A 16069-nucleotide genomic window follows, 5' to 3' on the forward strand; every position below is an offset into this window, starting at 1 on the left:
GAAAGCGGACACTAAATTTAGCCAGTGGCTCCAGGTCGTCAAGTGCTACTTTAGGGACTCATAATGACGGAACTCCCTTTGTCTATACACAGATGACGAGGCAAGTTCGACGGAACTTGCAGACGAGATAGCAGCACGTCTCTAACAAGAATATAGTACGTCGTCAACAACCCGACCTAGATAGTGCACATAGCCCATCGTGGCCCATAGGAAATGACATGAAAAAGAATAATCAATGCTCGGAATAGAATGAATTGGCTTATCCGGTAGCTCTACCGGAGAAACAACCCTTAGCGGGACCAATCCTTCTGTATTAAAGCAGATCGGCTGGATAACAAAGGTCTAAGGATGGTTGAGGATCAAGCTACCGCGTCTTGACATCAAATCAATGAATAAGTAACACCATGTCGTCTTAACGATGCCGAGGATACAGGTATTCATTGCTCGGTTAAGCCCTGGGTTTAAACGCGAACCGTACCGCGCCGTCGAGAATGAATATCCAGGTAGGTAGCCTTCCGCGGCTTCCGCAAAGATATTTCTTACCGCTGTCGAGATTTCGAACTATCACGAAGACCAAGTGAATGGCGGCTAGCAAAGTGGATATCCCCACAACAGAAGCCTCCAATATGTAGATCGTTAAGAGGCCTCCGCGTTTAATGCTACTTGGTGATAGCTTAGAGTTGTAATCGATAATAGAACTCATCTGCCAATAATCTGGGCAAGATCAAATTATAGATTGGCTACTCTTACAGTTGCGCTGAATCTAACTTGGATCTAGACTATGAAGTCGCTTTTACATACTGAGGTAACTAGTGCATGTGGGAGAGGCTCACCAACAATGCAATGAATGGTACAATGCAATACAATTCCAAGTTAGAGATGGAAACCATAAGTTCTAGTTACATGTTTGTTATGCCATACGGTTTTACAGCCACTAAGAGCAATGAAAAAAAGTAAAATATACTTCTATGTATTCAGCTGAAAACTTGCCGTCGTTCCGACGATGTTGAGGATAGCCGACTTACGTATGTACCTAGGTTCTTGTCGCATACCCATGATCAACAGGGGCTATGCGTCACATTGAGAAACAAAGTCAACTATTCAACTACGTACTCTGGCTACTAAGACGATATGGAAGAAACGAATTAGACCCATAAATACCTGATGATGTTTGATCGACCAAGGGTCCCAATGCAGGGCCTATATATGCACAGAGCGCCTTAACAGGGGTGTTACAATGTGCAGATCAAGTGAAGATCAATCCCTTCCCGGCGCGAAACACCAATCCAGGGATGGTTTTGCCAGGGAACATGAAACCGAGACCGTGCCAGAGAATCGAATCATGACTTCAGACCAAGCCTCTTCCGAAGGGTTTATCTGGGGGTGTATTAGCGCGACGCTTTTCGTACTTCCAGGATGGAGTCCCCATTTCCTGGGTTTTCTAGATAGAAACCTTTCAAGGTAACTATCTTCAATCTTCCTTCGTAACTTTGAGTAACAATATTCGATGCGAGAGTCCTGGTGATAGCATCGTACAATTCTTTTTTTTAATATTCTTTCTTTGGACCTGGTGTTCTATTTTATATTTCTATTCTACCATGGCTGGCCTTTTAAGTGGTTTGGGCGATACTTTGGGAGGTTTAGGCGAAGGTCTTTTAGGTGGGAATAATAACAGCGACAATGATCGGGATTCGCAACTAGCGACATCAGCGGAGGATACTGGGAACGCAGACCAGAAAACTACTTCAGAAGCTAGTCCCGGAGAGATTGCGACTGCGACTGCGACTTCGGACGGCGAGACAACAGCTACACCCGAGCCCGGAAGTTCGAAGGACCAGGACGACGACGACGACGATGGTGATGACGATGGTGATGACGATGATGACGAACAACCACAACGTCAACAACCCACAAGTGCCAGTACTCCAGAAACCTCTACTGCGGGGTTGCCGGACTTACCGGCTCAGACTACGGCAATTGCACTCAATCCCGGCGCTGCTGAAAACACAGACATCTCAACTCCCGATGCACCGGAGACGACTACTAGTCTCGAGCCGACTACTAGTCCTGAGTCAACTACAACACCGGCTGCCAGCTCACCAACAACACCTTCGTCTTCGCCTTCACCTTCGCCTTCTTCTAAAACATCAATCTTGACAACATCGGCACCACCGCCAACAACCCTCGTAACATCCACTAAACCATCGAACTCTATCGCCGGCCCATCAAGCCCTACTCTTGAACCATCTAGCTCTATCCTCGATAGTGTAGCTACAAGTCTCAACATCCCAGAGACACCTAGTAGTACACTGGACGCTCCAACACAACCTTCCTCGACTCTCGCGGCCGGGGTTACGCAGCTTCCCCAGGAAAACGCCGCCGCTACGCAAAGCGCTATAGCCGACTCTAATGGTAATACTATTACCCAAGCACAGACAGTAGACAATGGGAATACTGGAATGATTGGCAACCTCCCGGTGGCAGCTGTTGCGGGTATTGCCGGAGGCGGAGGCGGTCTTGTGCTCATCATCATGATTATTTTGATTCTTCGATGTGTATGGCGAAAGAGACGTAACGGCAACGACGAAGCGCTAGCTCGACTGGACTCTATGTACGAGGCGGGCAAACCAACAACCTCGGAGTCCACCGACAAGCTCGTTCGTTGGAATAAGGGGTTGTCGGAGTATCACAAGCCGAGCGACAGCAGCTACAAGGCATATAGAATGTGACGGATGCTCCACGGTAAAATAGAAGGAAAAAATAAATTGTCGGTCTTGGAGTTTGGTACCGGAGCTGTTCGGTCATTATGATGCATTAACTATACGAACCATACTTATCCCACCCTAAAAAGTAAAATCTAGTCTACTCGTTACCTTAGTATAGAACCTCTCCTGTAATATTAACTGTTTTTATGTTATGGGCCATGTATGTCTTTGGTACTTGTGTGAGAATCGTGATAGTAGTAGTACTTGTTTAGTGATGTTTAGATATGTAAATATTAGGATGCCATCTATAGCTCGAATCCAAGACGGATATGACGTATATAAGCGAGCACCGAACCAACCGGAATCCATAAAAGCATCTCCTAGATTACCTAGGTACGTTACCATCAACTACGGTACTTCAAGGGCTCTCTATTCTTTACAATGTGATAAGAGTACTAAGGTTGAGGTTATTAAATTAGTTATAAAAACTGCTCAGCTTTTATTTGCATATTAGACAACATTGTTCTTGCGTTGAATCTTAGATCCGGCAGTGCTAGAAGTCAAGTGGTACCGGAGCCGAAATCCGAGAATATCGCGATCCACTTACGGAGGTCACCCGGGACCCGTCTTCGAGCGTACATTATAGAGATTTTTCTCACTCTTATAGACCTTGCTGTTCAAGAAATTCTCACTTAAATTATTTATTGCTAATAAAATCCTATGACTCCTACAGGGGATCACGAATAATTAAGAGAATACCTATTTAAAGATAGCGGTTTATATTCGGAATTATACGCGTATACGCTAGGCGTCTAATAGATCTAAAATTATGCTATTGGAGAGCTACTTGGGTTCTATTGTTCCTCTAATATCTATTAGGTAGATATCTTCGTCGGTCACATTCCCAATTAGACTTTCCATGAAGACTTCTAATTACCACCTTTTTTGTAGCTAATCCTATTCCGGCCTTATATCCTTATGGTTTACTCAAGCGCCCCAGTGCCACTTTAGTGAGGAGAATATCAAAGAGGCTTTCCAAGTCCCACTCTACCCGATATCCGCTTCGGAGTTTGGATCATTTTGATTGGAGAGGATCAAGAATTTTGTCTATTAGTCTAAGTTTCGGTATGATGTAGTCCACTAACCGCACGAATACGAGCCGAGCACCTCTATTCCAAACCCCATCTGGTACTACCCCCCTTAAAATGTGATGCCGGGCTTCAGACCCCGTGCGTATTTAAGTTTCTATGTAAAGAGTAACATATCAAGTTTCACAGATCTCGTATTTTATCCCAAATTTTAATCTGTATTCAATATGGTTCTTGCACCTCACCCTAATCCAGAAGCCCCAGTGCTATCGCACTTCAGCCTCGCCGGCAAGACTGCTCTAGTCACCGGAGGATGTCGAGGAATTGGGCTTGAGGTTGCGCGGGGGCTTTGCGAAGCCGGCGCGAAGGTGGCGATAACCTACTCAAGCACGCCACCGAAAGAAGCGGATGAGATAGCTGCGCAAATATCCTCCGCCAACGAGGGTCGACTAGTCAAAGCATATAAGTGCAATGTGCGCTCACGAGCTGAGATTGAAGCCGTCGTGAACGCAGTTGCAGAGGAGGTAGGTGGCGGCCGACTAGACATTCTAGTAGCGAATGCAGGCGTCACCGCAAACATCGCGGCTCTGGATTACCCAGAAGACAAGTTCCGTGATTTATTCGACGTTAACGTAAACGGAGCGTTCTGGGCAGCACAGGCTGCGGCGCGCGTGTTTGAGAAACAGTTTAAGGCGGACGGGCAACCGCACCGGGGGTCCATCATATTTACAGGATCGGTGTCGGCAACACTCGTCAATATTCCTCAAAACCAGGCTGCTTATAACGCGAGTAAAGCTGCTCTAGTCCATCTTGGAAAGTCGCTAGCTGTAGAGTGGGTGGATTACACAAGGGTTAACAATATTTCGCCGGTATGGGATCTTACCTTTGCATCTAAACTTTTAAAGAAATCAATCTAACTATAATATACAATAGGGCTTCATTGAAACAGAAAGTAAGTCCTAGGCTGTGCCGTACTAACGGGTGCGCCACATCTAACGGACATGTAGTGCTCGACGTTCATCCTCAGGAATGGAGAAGCAAGTGGATCGAGATGGTTCCCGGTCGTAGGTTTTGCAAGCCATCTGAACTTAAAGGGGCATACGTTTTCTTAGCTAGCGATGCCAGCAGTTATGTAACAGGTCAGTCTTGATCTGTGTTTACTTCAGGTTCCTGCTAACAGTTTCTATTAGGGGCTGACTTGATAATTGACGGAGGTTATACTCTGCCTTAGCTGACCTAAGTAGCTGGTAGTATGTACTTGAGGTAGGTAGGATAGGAGACAATAGGAAAAGCATAAAGAGCTTGAGTAGGTACTAGTTACCGAGGTATATTCTCTCTTCCTATCAGTTCTCGTGAAGTCTCCGTACCTTTGAAAGCAGTGTGTTGAACCCTCCGACTTCTTCCCTCAAAGCTATGGGTTTTCCTCTTCTCGGTAAATATATATTGAATATAAAACCGATTATTGGAATGATACTCCATTCTCCTTACTTAGTACTTAAATTGCCTGCGGTGGCAACCACCCCATCCAGATCCTCAGCTTTGCCAATGCAGATGTAGCCCAGAAGAGCACGGCAGTTCCAATTGAAATATAAAGGGGCCGCTGAAAGTACTCTCCAAACCACGCGCTCCGCCTCCACTGCAGGTATGCAGCCGTCGTAACTTGGTACTCCCATTCCTTCAACGTCAATTTTCTAGTGATTAGTTTCTCGGTCAATAAAGCATGATATGCGGCTTGATTCGTAGAATAAGCAATGTGCGGCCGCAGCAAGGTAACTGCATCTCCAACTAACAGGACTTTGCCTCCCATAAAGGAGGCACGTGGAGAGCAGTAATCAGTGATGAGGTGTAGGAAAGGTAATCCGATTTTTTCGATGACTTCGAGATACGGTGGCGCGAATTGTGTTTTGGCTATAGACTTTTGGGCCTCCCAGACTTCGGGGCGGACTTGTCCAGGTGGTAGTTTGGTGTGATGCCGCTTACCATTGATGTCCGTCATGATTGTATCCAGGGAGGAAAGCGGAACATTAGTATACCAACAGAAGTTCAAGAGGCGCTTGCCAGTCTCGACAGAAACCGCGTTTCCTGGTATATAATACCTACGTAGAGACATCAGTAAATGCAAGGCTCATGAGTTTTAATATAAAGGCTTTCAACATACAATATCACATGGCCGCCTTCACCCTTTAATATCGAATAGGTTATGTTTGCCCGAAATACCTCTCGTGTCTCTTCACTCACTTGCTCTTCTGGAACTACGCCGCGCCATGCCACATATCCCGTGTATTTTCCGATCTGCTTCACCTGGCTTCAAGAAGATCTATTGCGAACTATCGAGTTTGGACCATCAGCACCGAGTACCAGGTCTGCTAGTGCTTGTGCATCTGTGCCGCCGTCCGTATGATCCTTTATAGCGAACCAGTAGCTGACCGGTCTTAAACTGCTCTATACCTATGACTTCCTTTCCAATCTCATATCTTGCTCTCGCTTTAGCGCGATCTGCATCTTCTCCCGCCTTTAAATCTAATGCAGGTGGATGCGGAACGTAGTGGCTTGCTTGCATATCGAAATGGCCCTTAACCGGAAATAGAGTGCATCCCATGAGGACATGTACGATTGATTCGTAAAAAAGGGTGGTGGATATTGCCCTGTTATCGAGTGTGGGGGGAAAGATTGTGTGTAATTTGCACGGCCGAGATACCCAAGGGGATTTCTGAAGTGCGATCGAATCGCTTCAGAAGGTTCTGCACATCGATGCCCAGGCATACTCCTGCCATGTGAGAGACGGGTGTATGGGTGAGCGATTGTTCCAAAATTCGGACTGTGCTTCCGAGATTGTGGAGCATAATGCCGTGCATGAGTCCGGAGAGGGACCCGCCGATCTATTCAGGGTCATAAACATACACTGGTATAGAAAATATACGGAAGTATTAGATATAGCTTACGATGATGACATTTTTGGGTGGTGAGTAATCTTTTTCCAGTTGGCGTTTCTCCATACTGTATATTTTCCACCTTGGTTATGTCTCCGGGATACAGTTACGAAATATCGGAGATGGGGCGAATGAAAAAACGGTCTTGGTCCGGATAGTTTAGTTATCTTAAGGAACCGCTGATCAGCTCACTTATAAGACTGTCGTACTGCCAAGGCAGTCAGCCTTGGAATAATAGACCCATACTAGCTTGGCATTTTCTAGATAGCTTTAATCATCAAGTATTTCTGATTGCATTAACTTGCCGCTTGAGAGCACCAAAGACTGAGGCGGTCATTAGTGAAAAGGGGTGCGTATTGGCGGATGGCGTTGACACGAGTGTGTCGCAGGGATTGCAACAATATGCATGCGAGTCGACATGCCCAACATCCTACTACCTATGAGTCTTAGTTGGGGTTGGAGGAGGGGTGTATGGAAAGGGGTGTGGGGGGTTGTAATAATAATGCAGGCTGATCGTTGATCGGTCCAGTTGGGGTCAGTAGCTATAATAAGACATACCTTTACATGTTCTATCCATCATTATATTCTATCTAGAACAATAGTCACACTAGTATGCGCGATAATCATGGCTCGCTTTCCCCTTGTGTCAGAAAACGGACTTAGTGACGCTCAGAAGAGCGCTCACGATGGCATTGCAAACCTCTTCTCTCGGTTCCCAAGTCATCTCACCCAGAAGAACGATCAAGGCCTATTCTATGGTCCATATTCCTCACTATTGTATGTCTTCACTTAGAGAAAGCCTTGTGTGCTTTACTAATAAGTTTTTGCAGTTACACGGAGGACATTGCTGACCCATGGCTTGCCCTCGCTTCTAAGGTCATGCGCCAGCATCGTTTTACATTTAAGGAAAAGGAGCTCTGTATCCTCGCCGTCGCCTCTGAGTACGATGTTCCATATTTACAGTATGCTCATTCTGAAATCGGCCTTTATGCTGGTTTCACCAAGGAGCAGGTGCAGCAAGCGTTCCACGGAAAGCTTCCTAACGGTCTTAGCGACCGTGAATCTACCGTTTATAACCTAGCACTGAAACTGACGAAGCTGCGTAAGCCATTGGATGATGCAAGTTTTGAACAGGCGAGAGAGATACTCGGACAAGATGGGGTCGCTGGCGTTGCGCATATCGTCAGTGGATACATCTATGTTTCAATGCTATCCAATATTGCCGACATTGGTGCCCCAAAGTCGGGAGAGGGTACGTTTGTAGCAACTAAGAACCCAGATATGGCAAAAGAATAGATTTCTGTAGATATTACCCATCTTATGTGAATTAGGTACCATATATAGGGGGATAAATAGAAACATGCTGCACTCAAGTAATATACCAAATAAGTGACTCTGGCGCCACACTCTATTGAAAAGATACAGTGGTCAAGGCTCTAAACATCTAATTTAACTTACAACTCTAGCCGCCCGCCATTCACTGGCAATGGAATTTCCAAGTGTAATGATCGACATATCTCCTAGAATGTCAAAAACTGCGACATCGACCGCAAATTCCTTCTTAATCCAATTGCGAAGGTACACCGCACTCAAAGAGTCAGCTCCAGCCATACGGAGTGGCTCTCCCAAGTCGATTTTTTCTCGGGGGGTTCTGACTAGACTGCAAATATGATCTGCAAGTGCACCGGCTACGATTTCGCCCATCTCTGCAATAGAGCTCGCGGAAAGCAGTGTAGGCTCTATGCCAACGGTGGCGTCCGGACTTTCCCTTGATTCTGGGACATTACCGCTCTGAACAAGAGTATGACTCCAGAAGGGATGATGGAATGCTAAGGGAAAAGTAGGACTTCGCCTATCTTGCAAGGATGGATTAATGATTCCAGAAACTACTTGTGCCGGGATTTGATCTAAACCAAGGTTGGGATCACAGAAATGGTCAAACAGAGCCAATATATCTGATTTAGACAGCACTGTGTAGACATTCTCTGCAGCAAATCTTTCGGCTAGACCTTTGTTTTGAGATAGTAATCCACCGGTGGAAAGGAGGCCAAGATCTAGAGAGACAGCCTTTTCACCAATTGAAAGACGGTATCTCGCCAAGGCATCTTGGTAAGTATTTCCTGACGAGTAGTTGATCTGTGTTGCTTGACCCATGATCCCGGTGATTGAAGACGTTAAGATGAAGAAATCCATCCCCCTTGGAAGAAGATCGTGCAGGTTCCAAGAACCGCGAACTTTGGGATCGACTGCAATTCTCCAATCTTCGAAGCTCATTTTATCATACATAATATCCTTTTCATTTTGTTAGCCTATAATTTTTAACCAATTCTTCGTCGTTCTACTCACCTTGAGAACACCCGCAGCTTGAACACATCCTTTGATTGCAGGTATATCTTGAAGTTGCTGTAGGACCCTTTGAAATGATGAGTGGTCCGAAATATCACATGCTGGTGTGTAAATTCTAGCACCCGACTGCTCCAGATGCTGGATTGTTGTCCTGGCTGCTTTGTTGCGTGGACCAGAGCGTGATAAGAGAATGAGATTCCTAGCACCGCGACTCACCATCCACTCAGCTATGCATCTTCCAAGATCTCCTAGACCACCGGAGATCACGTAACTGGCAGATGGATCGAATAGGTTCTCCTTTACAGCTGTCCGGTGAATCTTTAGAGGTATTAGCCTTAGGTAATTATCTATCTAGATTAGAAGAGGAGGCTTACTTGATTTTGGCTTTCGTCATCATACTTGATGACAATTCGTTCTTCATGATCAAGACCTCTTATATGGGAAGAAACCGTTTCGATAACGGAGAGGTCAATTGTCTTTATGGGGAAAGGGTGGATCGAAGTTGTTTCATTGACTTCAGAAAAGGGCATTTCCAATCGATCAAGTTGGTGTTGTAATACTGCAGCTACATCCAAAACTCGGAAGCTGACAGTGGCTGGTAGCTCGAAGAGACTCATTGGAATAGAACTATCATCTAGGACTTCCTTGATGCTCAAAATCTGGCCGAATTTTGATACACATTCTGTTAGCTGCATCATATCGGTGCCCACGAAGTCAAGTATAACGTCAGCTTTCTTCGAAGAATATGATCTGAATGATTCGGTAAAACAGCTTTCTGTGAGTTTTTGGATGCCGCTAAAAAAGGGCTCATCACTTGGCGTCGATAGGGTTGCGTATAGCTTTGGACCGTACTTCTTTAATACATCTAACGTCGCTCTTCCAAGTCTCGTATCACCACCTCGTACGATTACTAGGTTATCACGCTGGATTCTAGCTTCTCGCACAATATAATTGGCAATACAAGAGTCCTGCGGCAATGTGGAAGCTTCTTCGAAAGACAGAGATTCCGGTATCTTAGCTACCAGATTTCGTCTGGCTCGGCTCGTGGAGCGAAATAGATCGGCGCTGTAAGCACATACACGATCTCCTACAGCGATGTCGCAGTTGATGCCGACTTTAGTCACGATACCGGCACATTCTCGACCAAAGTTAATATTGGAAGTCTTGCCCGAAAGGATTGAAAAATCAATGGGACCGAGGCCAATAGCTTTAATTTCGATTTCGACTTCCTCGGGGTCAATAGGAGAGAATGTAGAGTTGTCTTCTGTAATTTGCAGTTTCGAGAGGTTTTCTGAGTCGTTGAATATGACTGTAAAAAGGCCTCGCCTCTTTCACTCTCGGTGGTCAGACTTTCTCTTGGAACTTTCTCCGAGATGGCTTTTTTGAAATCCAGATTCTCGTATATCCGACTTAATCTCAAAAAACCATCTACAACAATATAATCCTCGGGTTGCTCGAAGCCTTGAAGCTTCATAACGTTTTTTAAAGCGAAGAAAACATGATTACAATCATCTATTTGTGATTCAGAACTTGTACCCAGGGCCAGGGTAGCGAGCTTGCAGTTGATGTTTTCTATCCGGAAAACCCTTGCGAAGCCTTCTATCATACCGTGGCTTGGAGCTGAAGGAAACGCGTCCGCTTTAGAAACCCAAAGAATCTTCGAAGCTCTTAACAAAAGTGACTTTAACAATTCGAAGTTGCCTTCATTTAATCGGGAGAGAATGGCCTCTCCTAGATCGAACAGCGTGATAACGCATTCAGAGAAGAAGTATCTTCCCGGGCTTTTGTTAAATCTATGCGGATCACACGATAGCCTTCGACGGAAAGCTTCGAGGCTAAAGCGATTGCCATGTCTTCTTGGACACTTGAGCCAGGTTCAACTACAATAGTTACATCTGGAAGTATATCATCTCTAGACTCTGTTGCTGTTGCACAAATGATGCTCATCAAATGAGATTCCTCATCAGCATAGTCGCGTAGGATGAAATCTGCACCTGAAAACCCATTTCGGCGCAGTAAGATGTCCCAGGATTCCTCATTTAGAAGGGGGCTCATTACACGGGTTTCGTCTGTTTCTGGCCACCATCCCGGTAGCAAGCCAAAGATAAATCCGGCGTCAATTCTTTCTGGGTGTATGTACTCGTGAAGGAGGAACTTGCCTCCCGGTTTTAACAATTTTCTTAGTCCTTGAAGTGCACGATCAAGGTCGTCCGTGATATGAAGAATATTAGATGCCGAAATGACGTCGAATGTATTCTCCTTGAATCCTTGGCTCAGGGGATCTTGTTCAACATCGAGGACGGCAAATTTCAATTTCGGAGAATAGGCAGGAAATCGTTCTCGAGCAGCCTCAAAGAATGTGGAGGAGATGTCTGTATAGTAGTAGCTATTTAATCTCTCTACGGGAGATACGGTACTCGAAACTCCTTTGAGGATATGTTCAGTAAAAGAACCTGTGCCGGCGCCGACTTCAAGAAAATCCAGGCTAGGATACTTGAAGGAAAGGTCTGCTAAGTAGCATTGAAGTTTCTGGTAGCAGATGGAGCTCGCCAACAGTTCTTCATAGAATCTTCCTACGAGATTATCCTCAAAAAATAGCTGTACTATATCGGATTTTCCTTGTAAGACGTTTAGGGCATTATTAGCAACTTGGAGGATGAAGCTTCCAAGGAACCCATGTTTCGCAACTCGAATTCGGAGTGAGTTGTCATCCGTTGTAGATGAATTATCCATCGTTTCATCGATTGTTCTAGTGAACTGCCAATCCATCCAGTTTACATATCTTTTCAGGTATGGCTTCGTAGAATCAGTTCCCATTGTGGTCACGCATTTACGGAGTTCTTTAACCATAAAGTATAGGTAACGTCTGAGATCACTAAAGAACTCTCTTGGCCCAAGAGGGTCAGGTCCGCAAATTGACTCTAGTCGTTGCAAAATCTTTGTACCTGACAAGGTATCGACATCCACCGCCGTCTGAACGCTACACCAAAATTGGTCCTGGCTAGCAATTTCTTCAGGTCTTTTATCGGAAGCGATAATAGTAGTTTGAAGCCCTTCGACTACTAATCTTAGACGTTCTTTATCGTCCGACAATGCAAACCCAGAATAAAGCCTGGTCCTCGCTGTTTCACCCTCAAATGTTGCCGAAGCTTGGATAGATTCATGCGGCGCATTAAATCCTTCAGCTGAGATCCAGATTTTATCGATGCGAGATATGGCTTGAGTTGGAATTATTTGGTCTTCTCCACCTAAAGACACCAAAGCAAGGTGTAGAAAGGAATCGAGCGTTCCTGGGTGAATGATAAATGAACTATCCACGGTAGAACCACTCAGGGGACTTTTCAAACTTAGTTTCGCCGTGAGAGTGTCAGTACCGTCATGATTCACTGTTGTAATCCCCCGGAATGAAGGACCATAATGGAACCCAGACTTGATGAAGTTGTTGTATATTTCCACTGAATCGAAAACCTTACGGCACTGTGTATCTCGTTTTTGGAAGTGGCTCTTATAATAATGAGACTTTTGATTATTCTCTTCAGCCCATGATTCTGTTTCGTAATGAACTTCTATCACCCCAGAGCAGTTTTCAGCCCAATAACCAGAAGTTACCGAATATACAGAGAAACTCCAAGAGCTTCGGGCCGCAGGAGTGGCTTTAAGAGGCCGTAACTGTAGCCTCGTCTCCAAGTCGCCAGATTCAGAAGGAACTACAATAGCAGATTGGTATCGAACATTGTGTAAAGTAAAACTAATCATATTCCGATATCGATTCGCGAGCTGTGAAACCCCTTGAATAGCCATGACAATCATGGCGGAGGCTGGATAAACAGCTCTGCTGTTCAACCTATGGTCTATGAGCCATGGCATATCAGAAACTTGAACGTAACATCGCCATTGAGGTTCTAGTGGGTTCCAATCTCGGCTAGGGGAACCAAGAAGCTCAACGTGGCCATGTGCTCTAAGGCGATAGTTCCGAACAAGGGGGCTCTCGCACCAATACGTTGTCGAGTGGTCGAATGGATATTCTGGCGCGTCGGCGAGACAAATTCGGGATCTTCGAAATGGCTGCTCTGGGTCATTTACGCGTCGTAAATCGACGGGAGCGCCGCTGCAATACAATTGTCCTAGTAATCTTAAAAGTGTAATCGAAGCAGATTGCTTACGATACAGCGTAGCGTAGACAGATAATTAATCGATTTTCTCCGAGGCAGAGTCTCGATGATTTCTTCAATAGGAAGACGCAAAGCTGCGTGAGGACCAATTTCAATAAGACTGTCAACTACGATTGCTTCGTGATGGCTCCCATCAACCTTCTTACGAAGCGACAGAGCGGAATCTCTGCAGAGTCGCTCCACGGCCTGTGAAAATAAAACAGGTGAGACTAGATTGGCTGTCCAGTAGGTCCCTTCGCAAGCTCTTTCTCTAGTCAAAATAGAGCCTGTGACTGACGAGATCATTCTGATGTTGGCTTTTGGTTGGGGCGATTTAAGGATCCCAAAATGCTTTAGGCAATCGGATACGACTAGGACCATCTGAGGAGAGTGGTAGGCAACAGGAACGCGTAGTCGTCGTGCGAAAATACCTTTGCTCTCTAGAATCTGTCTGAGTCTTTCAATTTCAGATTCCTCCCCTGATACTGTTGTACTACAGGGACTGTTGATACAACTAACTACCAGAGGGAGATCTATATTATTATGATCGGAACCCGTGTTGTCGAAGTAGTTGGATACTTCTTCAGCAGATAGGGCCACAGCTAGCATAGCTCCTCTGCAGCGGCTTTGCTTAGAAACTATTGCGGTAAAGTAGCCACGATAATAGGCTATACGTAGAGCGGACTCCCGTGTTAGGAGCTCTGCACAGTAGCTACTCAAATGTCAGTGGTAGTAATCGTATAGAAGGATGCCAGTATTACGCTGCAGCAATCTCCCCCATTGAGTGACCAACGACGGCAACAGGACTAATACCAAATGACCTTAAGAGATCAACCAGCGCCATCTGGACGACTGCGGTAAGAGACTGGGAAATACTTGGGTGGTCTATCATCGATTCCTTCTCGTCTTTCAAAAGTTGGTCTACCATGGCTTGATTAGCGATATTTCTAGGGACTTATTGAACTTGAGCCGACCTACCTCGACAAGACCAGGAGCAGCCCATACCCACGAGAATAGATTCTGCGGCCTGAATGCTTTCTAGGAAGTCCGGGTAAATTAAGAGTTCTCTCCCCATGGCGTACCATTGTGCACCTTGACCAGTGAATACGAATGCTAGTCGAGGACTCTGTTTTGGAGTATTTATGGGTGTAGAAGCGAGTTTTACAAGATCTCGCATATCGGAAGTAGCTGAAACAACTGCAAATGACTTTGCCAATAGTGATGTCCGACGAGAGTCAAGAGTGTATGCAATATTGGAAACCGACGGCATCGCATCATTGTCGAGCATCTTTGAACAGTATTTCTCCCACGTAGAAACCATGAGTTGAGTAGCAGTTCCGGTAGAAGCAGACCAAACGAGAAGCTTCGGAAATTCTTCTATGGTCGTTGAGCGGAGAAGCTTCTTGTCCCAGGAGTATAGATTGGCCATTCTAAAGTTTCCTACTAAGCCTTTATGCCTCAGGTAACTCGAAACGTCGTCAATAACAACATGAGAGTTTGTCCCGCCATATCCGAAGGAATTAATAGACGCCCTTCGGACTTCGCAAGGAGGCCAAGCTATTGGCTCCGCTGGCAGAGTAATCACATAGTCGTAAGACGCAAGCTTTCTATTTAATGATTCAAAATTCGTATTTGGTGGTATTATACCGGACTCTACGGCGAGGATTGCTTTAATTAACCCAGCAATACCACTGGCGCCTTCAAGATGGCCGATATTTGTTTTGACAGAGCCAACGTAAAGGGGGTCGGAAGAGTTGCGATGCTTATGGAAACAATCTGCAATAGCACCGACCTCTATTGGGTCTCCAATTGCTGTCCCCGTTCCATGTGCCTCAAAGAACCGCGTATGCTCCATGCTTAAGTTCACCCGTTTGTATGTTTCACGGATTAGTTGAGCTTGAGCTTTAAGGTCAGGTTGAGTGATTCCAGGCGTTCGACCATCTTGGTTAGTACCGGTAGATCTTATGATAGCTCGTATGGTATCGTTGTCGCGAAGTGCATCGGAAAGACGCTTTAGTATGACAACCGCAACGCCTTCGCCGCGAGAATACCCATTCGCACGATGATCAAAGGTAAAGCATTTACCATCAGGAGATAGCATCTGCATGTTGCTCAGGATAGTACTGTAATCAGGGTCTAGTAGCAAATTGCAGCCAGCGACAACACCCATATCAGTAACGCCGCTAAGCAACAACTGACAAGAAAGGTCGACAGCCATAGCACTACTTGAACAAGCCGAGTCCAAGTTAACTGAAGGTCCGCGGAGATCAAAGAACCAGCTTAGACGATTTGCTAGCATGGATTGTGTAGCTCCAACCGCTGCGTACGGAGGAAGCCTTTCGGAGTCTTTCAGTATCAGTTGTAGATAGTCGCTTGTGAAGCAACCTGTATGAACAGAAGATCTTGAGCCCTTTACGTCTTCCAGTCGTATACCTGCATTTTCGAACGCTTTGTATGTTGTCTCAAGTAGAATGCGTTGCATCGGGTCCATAGCAGAAGCTTCCGTAGGAGTTAGCGAGAAAAAGTTGGCATCGAACACTCCAAGGTCCTCCTTGATGAAATGAGCACCCCGTGTACGGAGGGCATGACGTTGAGTAGGGTGATGGAATGCATCTACATTTAGGCGATCCGGAGGGAACGTCGTCATTGCACTCCGCTTGTTTAGAATCATGGTCCAGAAATCCTTTTCTGAGGAGGCATCTTGCGGAAACTTCAGAGAAAGCCCACAGACCGCAATGGGCTCCTCTTCGAAAGATCTAGGCAGCGTCATAGGGAGAGGCCGAAGAAGAGTTCGAGTAAGAAATTGTAGAAACGAAAAAAAAAAGGAAACATGAACCTCAAAAGACTAG

General features: G+C 45.6%; 4 protein-coding genes across 4 annotated transcripts; 3 read left to right on the plus strand and 1 right to left on the minus strand.

The window, feature by feature from the left end:
- Positions 1–1598: 1598 nt before the first annotated feature.
- GL218_03007 (uncharacterized protein) lies at positions 1599–2729 on the plus strand (the record flags this gene model as incomplete). The annotated part of the gene is made up of 1 exon (XM_033579552.1): positions 1599–2729. The coding sequence occupies one exon, from the start codon at positions 1599–1601 to the stop codon at positions 2727–2729; it is 1131 nt and encodes a 376-aa protein (XP_033437386.1).
- A 1291-nt stretch (positions 2730–4020) lies between these two features.
- Positions 4021–5024, plus strand: GL218_03008 (putative NADP-dependent mannitol dehydrogenase; the record flags this gene model as incomplete). The annotated part of the gene is made up of 4 exons (XM_033579553.1): positions 4021–4662; positions 4727–4745; positions 4801–4932; positions 4984–5024. 4 exons carry the CDS (start codon positions 4021–4023, stop codon positions 5022–5024), a joined length of 834 nt encoding a protein of 277 aa, XP_033437393.1.
- Positions 5025–7348: 2324 nt separating this feature from the next.
- Positions 7349–8019, plus strand: GL218_03009 (uncharacterized protein; the record flags this gene model as incomplete). Its single annotated transcript, XM_033579554.1, has 2 exons — positions 7349–7500; positions 7554–8019. 2 exons carry the CDS (start codon positions 7349–7351, stop codon positions 8017–8019), a joined length of 618 nt encoding a protein of 205 aa, XP_033437392.1.
- Positions 8020–14175: 6156 nt separating this feature from the next.
- On the minus strand, positions 14176–15990 carry GL218_03010 (Lovastatin diketide synthase LovF; the record flags this gene model as incomplete). Its single annotated transcript, XM_033579555.1, has 1 exon — positions 14176–15990. One exon carries the CDS (start codon positions 15988–15990, stop codon positions 14176–14178), a length of 1815 nt encoding a protein of 604 aa, XP_033436649.1.
- Positions 15991–16069: the final 79 nt, after the last annotated feature.

The sequence above is a fragment of the Daldinia childiae genome, assembly GCF_008694065.1.
Source record: "Daldinia childiae strain JS-1345 chromosome Unknown Scaffold3, whole genome shotgun sequence".
In the NCBI taxonomy this organism is placed as follows: domain Eukaryota; kingdom Fungi; phylum Ascomycota; class Sordariomycetes; order Xylariales; family Hypoxylaceae; genus Daldinia; species Daldinia childiae.